Raw genomic sequence first — 7,108 nt, 5'->3', positions numbered from 1 at the left:
ATGAGAGAATTTTTTGCTTACAGAATTCAAGATAGAGATCAATCATTCTCATTACTTCTCAATGCAAAAAGGTTGTTCCAACAATTTTTAGTTGATGGTTATACAATGATTGAAAGTGAGAGATTATTTTTTATACGTAAGCAACAAAAAATTCTTAGATGTCAGTCTTATGAGAAATTGCGTAATCACCAAGCACTCGGGAGTACAGATATATCGAACGTCGGGCAACGTGTGATCTTACCTTCTTCATTTACCGGTGATGCACGCTATATGATGCAAAACTATTTGGATGCCATGTCGCTTTGTAAATGGTTTCGATATCCTGATTTCTTCATAACCTTTACATGTAATCCAAAATGGCCAGAAGTTCAAAGGTTTCTTAAGGACACTCCACTTCATCCATAAGATAGACCGGATATATTATGTAGGTTATTTAAGATCAAGCTGGATGCATTTATTAAAGATTTAAGGGAAAACAAAATTTTTGGCACGGTCCAATCAGGTATCTAAAATTATAGTTTAATATATAACTATAAAATATTATCATTTATATTTTTCCTATAGGTATCTAAATTATGTTTTTTTATAATGTATGTATACATACATACATAAACACAAAATTTGTTTAATTCCTAACTTCTATCCTATTTGTATAATTTTATGTGCAGTTGTTTATACAATTGAATTTCAAAAAAAGATGTTTGCCCCATAGTCATATATGTCTTTTTATGCATGCTGACTGCAAGCTTCCTACAGTTGAATATATCGACCCGTATATTTCTGCTGAGATTCCAAATATCAATGAAGATCCAGAATTGTATTCACTTGTGAAAGACTTCATGATCCATGGTCCTTGTGGAGCTGAAAATTTCAATTGCCCATGTATAGTGGACAGAAAGTGTTCTAAAAACTTTCCAAAACAATTCTGTAATCATACTTCAGTTGATTCAAACGGTTTCCCCTTATATAGGAGAAGAAATGATGGACATACCGTTGAAAAATTTGGGGTCCAGTTAGACAACAGAAATGTTGTTCCATACAATAAATATCTTTTGAAAAGATATCAAGCACACATTAATGTTGAATGGTGCAATCAAGGATCTTCAATAAAGTATTTATTTAAATATATAAACAAAGGTCCTGATAGGGCTACTGTTACTATGGTGCAAAACAATAATGATTCTGATAACAACGATGCAGTGGATGAAATCAAAGAATACTATGATTGTAGATATATATCTGCATGTGAAGCATCATGGAGGATTTTTAAATATGATGTTCATTACAGGTATCCTGCTGTGATCAGACTACCGTTTCATCTTCCTGGACAACAACAAGTTGTATATGAGGCAGACGATGATATTGAAGATGTTCTTGACCGACCTTCAGTTGCTTCTTCAATGTTTACATCTTGGATGAAGTGTAATGAAATCAATAAAGAAGCACGGAAACTTACTTATGTTGAATTTCCTACAAAGTTTGTTTGGAAACCTAAACTTCAAATTTGGAAGCCAAGGAAAGTTGGATATTCAATTGGTAGAATTCACTCGGTTTCACCTAAACTTGGCGAAGCGTATTTCTTAAGAATTCTTTTAAATAAAGTGAAAGGTCCAAAATCATTTGAAGAAATTCGCACAATTAATGGTGAAATATGTTCTTCTTTTAAAGATGCATGCTATAATCTTGGGCTTTTGGATGATGACAAAGAATACATCGACGCAATTAAGGAAGCAAGTCTCTCTGGATCTAGTTATTATCTACGTTTTTTATTTGCTACGATGCTATTGTCCAACAGTTTGTCTAACCCGGAGATTGTCTGGGACAACACATGGGAATATCTGTCAGATGGAATTCTTTATACTCAACAACAAAGATTAAAATCTCCAGGTATTATATGATTATTACATTTTTTTATAACTATAACATATAAATTTCAAATTTATGGTTAATTACATTTTACTTTCATTTATTATGTTTTTTAATTGACCGTAAGTAATATAACATTATTCATACAGGTTTATCACTAAACGAAGATCAAATTAAAAACTTGACTTTGTTTGAGATAGAACAAATTTTACTCCGAAACAACACCAGTCTCAAGAACTATAGAAGGATGCCTTGCCCTGATGCTGATTCGATTTCATCTTCAAACAATCATCTGATAACTGAGGAGCTAGATTATGACATACCAAATTTAAAGAATGAGTTTGATCGTCTTTTTGTTTCATTAACAGACGAGCAACGCAACATTTTCCTTGATATCATGACTACGGTTAAAGATAATAAGGGAGGTGTATTCTTTATTTATGGTTATGGTGGAACAGGTAAGACATTTCTTTGGAAGACAATTTCTGCAACAATTAGATCCGAAGGTGAGATTGTTTTAAATGTAGCTTCAAGCGGGATTGCTTCATTATTATTGACTGGAGGCAGGACAGCACACTCTCGGTTTATAATACCCATTAATCTTACCGAGGATTCTTATTATAGAATAAACCCAGATAGTGATCTTGCCAATTTAGTAAGAAAAACATCATTGATCATTTGGGATGAAGCACCTATGGTACACAAGCATGCATTTGAAGCTTTAGATCGAACTTTGAAGGATATATTAAAGCGTTTCAATCCTACGAACTCGAATACTCCTTTTGGAGGGAAAGTGGTTGTTTTTGGAGGTGATTTCAGACAAATTTTGCCTGTTGTTTCGGGTGGCAGTAGACAAAACATTGTTAATGCTTCTTTAAGTTCTTCATATTTATGGCAACATTGCAAAGTCCATAAATTAACAAAAAACATGAGGTTAACTGTTGGAAGCGATCCATCTGGTGTTGAGAAAATAAGGGGTTTTTCAAACTGACTTTTGGACATAGGAGAAGGTAATCTTGGTGATCCGAATGATGGTCAAGCAATTGTTGATATTCCAGAAGATATTCTCATTAATGATCCATGTGATTCTATTGGTTCATTAATCAAGTTTGTATATCCTTTAATTCTGGAAAACTTCAACATTGCAGGTTATTTTCAAAAAAGAGCAATACTTGCTCTCAAAAATGAAGTTGTCCAAGAAATAAATAAGCGTTTGCTAAAATTGATTCCAGGAGAGCAAAAAGAATATTTAAGTTCAGATAGCCTCTGCCAATCTGAGTTTGTTCATAATCAGTTTGATGCAAATTTATACTCACCTGATGTTTTAAATGGTCTTAAAGTATTAGGTTTCCCAAACCATAAGCTCATTTTAAAAATCGGTGTTCCAGTTATGTTGTTGAGAAACATTGATCAGAAAAATGGCTTATGCAATGACACTAGACTACAAGTAAAATCTTTGGGCAAACGTATTATTGAGGCGATTATCATATCTGGAAGTAATATTGGAAACACAACTTTTATTCCAAGAATGTCTTTAACTCCTTCTGAAGACAAGATCCCGTTCAAATTCCAAAGAAGACAATTTCTATTAGCTGTATGTTTTGCAATGACAATTAATAAGAGCCAAGGACAATCTTTGTCGAAGGTTGGTCTGTTTCTCAAAGAGCCCGTTTTTACACATGGCCGATTATACGTTGCTTTATCCAGAGTGCAAAGTAGAGAAGGATTAAAATTGTTAATTTTAGATAAGAGTGGTAGACTAACAAATAAAACATCAAATGTTGTGTATAAAGAAGTTTTTAGATTTTTATAAAAAATTTGTAAAATTAAATTTTATATATCAATTTTTGTTTCTATTTTATTTACTTTTTTATTCACTTATACAAAAATGATACTTTTAGAAAATATCTACAAAAAAATGACCATTCAATATTCATAACAATATTTTTTCATAATTTTAACGAATCAGTATATCATCATCAAATTACTGATAAAACATCTATATTTATTACTTATTAAAATATATATTATCATTCCTCAATAAATAAATATTACTTTAAATAAAACTAATTTTATTTTACTCATCCGTGGTGCCCACGGGTTATAACCTACTATATATATATATATATATATATATATATATATATATATATATATATATATATATATATATATATATATTCTAATAAATGAATAGTTTTAATATCCTTTTGCCAAGTGTCATTCTAATACAACATCTTATTAATATTAAGTCATGTGTCATTTAGATATATTAAGCAACTCATTTCAAAATTCAAATTTATATTTTCTAATTATATGTTAAATTTGGAGTTATAATAACTTTAAAAATTTAATATATCTCTTAATTAATAATTTATTTAAAATGAATTTTTTAAAATAATTGACTAATAATTATAGATTTTTAATTTTATAATCCGTAAGAACCACGATATATATATATATATATATATATATATATATATATATATATATATATATATATATATATATATATATATATATATATATATATATATATATATATATTCAATTGATATTTATAATAATGGTATAATAGTCAATTAAAATTTTTTAAATGGGTATAAAGTATTTAAAAATGTTAAAAATAAGGATTTTGACCAATTTGATATTTTAAAAATTATGAAGGAAATATTTTCAAAATTAGATTGGATATTTAGATGTTAAAAAAAAAGTATATACCAAATTCTCCAAAAATAAAAAAAATCTTCTATTTATGAAAATAAAATCTTGCAAATGGCAGACAAAATAGGAAAGATAATCTAACATCGCCGCAAGCCGGATTCCTGACTGCACACGCAAGAGCACATATGCTTTTCTTCTTCGAAACCACGCATCACCTACTCCACCGGTTAGCTTAATTTTTCTTTGAACAGAAACAATAAAAAATTGGGACAACAGCAATAACTTTGTATCTCCAATTCCAATCACTGTAAGCATAAGAAATCCACATATTTCTTAGGTCGAATCCATATTCACATTTATCGATATTTAAAGAACATAACGATGTCGTTCGACTTGGAGGAAGAAGAGTCCTTCGAGCACACGTTACTAGTGGTCCGAGAAGTTTCCGTTTTTAAAATCCCGCCGCGATCCACCAGCGGCGGTTACAAGTGTGGTGAGTGGCTTCAGTCGGACAAGATCTGGTCCGGTAGGCTCCGTGTGGTTTCATGTAAGGATCGGTGTGAGATCCGGTTGGAAGATCCAAATTCCGGCGATTTATTTGCAGCTTGTTTTGTTTACCCTGGGCAGAGGGAAAATGCGGTTGAGTCCGTTCTCGATTCGTCGAGGTATTTTGTGTTGAAGATCGAGGATGGAACGGGGAAGCACGCGTTTATAGGGCTAGGGTTTACGGAGAGAAATGAGGCGTTTGATTTCAATGTGGCGTTGTCCGATCATGATAAGTATGTCAAGAGGGAGAACGAAAAGGAGGATGGTGAAGCTAGCGATGCCAATCATATTGATATTCATCCTGCTGTGAACCATAGATTAAAGGTGCACGTCTTACCTCATTTTCCGTGCATACGCATTAGAATTATAATTCAGTGTTTGATCTGGTCATATGATCTTACATTTGGAATCGGTTTTGGAGCTCGTTTAGCTCATAATGTTGAACAGCTATGGATTTATAATTTATTTCATCCAAAACTAGCATAACACTTGATAAGCACAACTACAGCTATAAGAGCTCTACCTGGTGCTGATGATCATGATTTAATCTAGTTAACACCACCAAGTTGGACATGCAAAATTGACATAAAGATTCTGATTAGCAAGAACTATAAGAAAATTTACTTAAGATATGCACCTAAAAAGAATGTTGAAACACTGTTATGAAGGAGTCAATCTTAGAAATGGAGTGGATCTGTGTTCATGCATTGATCAACTTAAACTAACGCTGTGCAACATGTGTTTCAGGAAGGTGAAACCATTCGGATAAGTGTAAAAAACAAGCCTGCTAGTGGATCTGGGATGCTTTCTTCTGCTGGTTTGTCAGGAGGTCCTGCTGGAACTGGAAATAGTAAGCCTCTAAGCCTTGCTCCTCCACCAAGTTCCACTTCAAGAATCAGATCTCCTCTCCCACCTCCACCCAATGATCCTGCTGTTGTTCGGATGACTTCTACAAAAGTTAGTATTGCTGTTGAAGGAACCAAGGAAACAAGGCATTCTACAAATGCTTTCACTGATTTGTCTCAACTTGAGGTATCTTTATCATTTGATGTCTTTTACCATACTTCAATCTTGATTCCAGTTTCCATTCTTACTCTTTAGTTGTCAGAAACTTTATGCTTTGCATTGCAGTCACCTACATTACCTTATTCCTAGATTTAGAATAGTCTATCAAATATCCAACTAAATACATAGGATATTAGGGTTAAATACAGGAAATAGCAATATACTTTCATTAACATCCCATTTTCTACTATTTATATTACAACATTGTACTTTGAATAATTTACCCAAGTACAGCAATGTCATCCTCATCAACACACAAAGCATCTTTCACAGTACAATGTCATACATAGGATATTAGGGCTAAACTGCTTTCTATCTAACTTACATATAAAGTGCATGATATTAATGGTTTTTAAAGATTCTGTTATGATATACTTATGATCATTGCAGAAGAATCTTCCTGGATCAACTAAAAGTAAAACAGGTGCAGCTGGATGGGCAGCATTTTGATTCTTTCAACTGTATACTTGTGGAGTGTTTGAAGAAAGCAACCGGATGAATAGGAGGGAGAAAACAGTCAACAGTACACTTCATTTTTGCTACCAATATATGTTGGTATGTTTCTTTCAAATTGCTTCGCCTTTTGAATGTATAATGGAGAAACAAACTAGTTTCATATTGTTATTATTCAATCACACCCTTGGGGTTTTTTGTTGGGTTAAAGTAACTGAATAGCAACTTACTTTTTACTTGTTCCATTCAGATCACCAAACTTTTTTCCTAAAGTCACTGTGATTGTGATGTTAAAATATTAAAAAAAAAAAAAAAAAAATACTCACTCCATCAAGCTCATCTTGTCATTGTTTTTAACTGTTTTAACCAGTAACCAAGGCTACTAGTATTTACATGGCTGAAAATGGACATCTTGACCTCATTAATGAACTTGTTAAACCTTCGGTCATAGTTGTCAAACATGAACTAGTCATGAGTCGAATCGTACGAGTCTAAGTCCTTTCAAACCATAAAA

The 7,108-nt window shown here is 32.2% G+C and overlaps 2 protein-coding genes across 2 annotated transcripts; both read left to right on the top strand.

Annotated features, from left to right (window-relative positions):
- Positions 1-3,679, top strand: LOC145047021 (uncharacterized). Its single transcript, XM_078995267.1, has 4 exons — positions 1-374; positions 698-1,887; positions 2,016-2,825; positions 2,871-3,679. The coding sequence occupies exons 1-4, from the start codon at positions 1-3 to the stop codon at positions 3,677-3,679; spliced, it is 3,183 nt and encodes a 1,060-aa protein (XP_078851393.1).
- Positions 3,680-4,766: 1,087 nt separating this feature from the next.
- Positions 4,767-6,804, top strand: LOC145048552 (uncharacterized protein At1g03900-like). Its single transcript, XM_078997081.1, has 3 exons — positions 4,767-5,400; positions 5,824-6,108; positions 6,532-6,804. The coding sequence occupies exons 1-3, from the start codon at positions 4,912-4,914 to the stop codon at positions 6,589-6,591; spliced, it is 834 nt and encodes a 277-aa protein (XP_078853207.1). The 5' UTR covers positions 4,767-4,911; the 3' UTR covers positions 6,592-6,804.
- Positions 6,805-7,108: the final 304 nt, after the last annotated feature.

The sequence above is a fragment of the Lactuca saligna genome, chromosome 5, assembly GCF_052625555.1.
Source record: "Lactuca saligna cultivar CGN05327 chromosome 5, ASM5262555v1, whole genome shotgun sequence".
NCBI lineage: Eukaryota > Viridiplantae > Streptophyta > Magnoliopsida > Asterales > Asteraceae > Lactuca > Lactuca saligna.
The sequence above is the reverse complement of the archived record's forward strand: the minus strand, read 5'-3'. Positions and strand labels throughout refer to the sequence as shown.

What these genes read in the sequence shown, in the direction of transcription:
- LOC145047021 (XM_078995267.1), top strand. Translation starts at nt 1, where the DNA reads ATGAGAGAATTTTTTGCTTACAGAATTCAAGATAGAGATCAATCATTC. An exon ending in AAATGGCCAGAAGTTCAAAG is followed by an intron (nt 375 to 697) that starts GTTTCTTAAGGA and finishes TTTCAAAAAAAG; the next exon opens with ATGTTTGCCCCATAGTCATA. An exon ending in TGTTGGAAGCGATCCATCTG is followed by an intron (nt 2,826 to 2,870) that starts GTGTTGAGAAAA and finishes TTTTGGACATAG; the next exon opens with GAGAAGGTAATCTTGGTGAT.
- LOC145048552 (XM_078997081.1), top strand. Translation starts at nt 4,912, where the DNA reads ATGTCGTTCGACTTGGAGGAAGAAGAGTCCTTCGAGCACACGTTACTA. An exon ending in CTGTGAACCATAGATTAAAG is followed by an intron (nt 5,401 to 5,823) that starts GTGCACGTCTTA and finishes CATGTGTTTCAG; the next exon opens with GAAGGTGAAACCATTCGGAT. An exon ending in CTGATTTGTCTCAACTTGAG is followed by an intron (nt 6,109 to 6,531) that starts GTATCTTTATCA and finishes TGATCATTGCAG; the next exon opens with AAGAATCTTCCTGGATCAAC.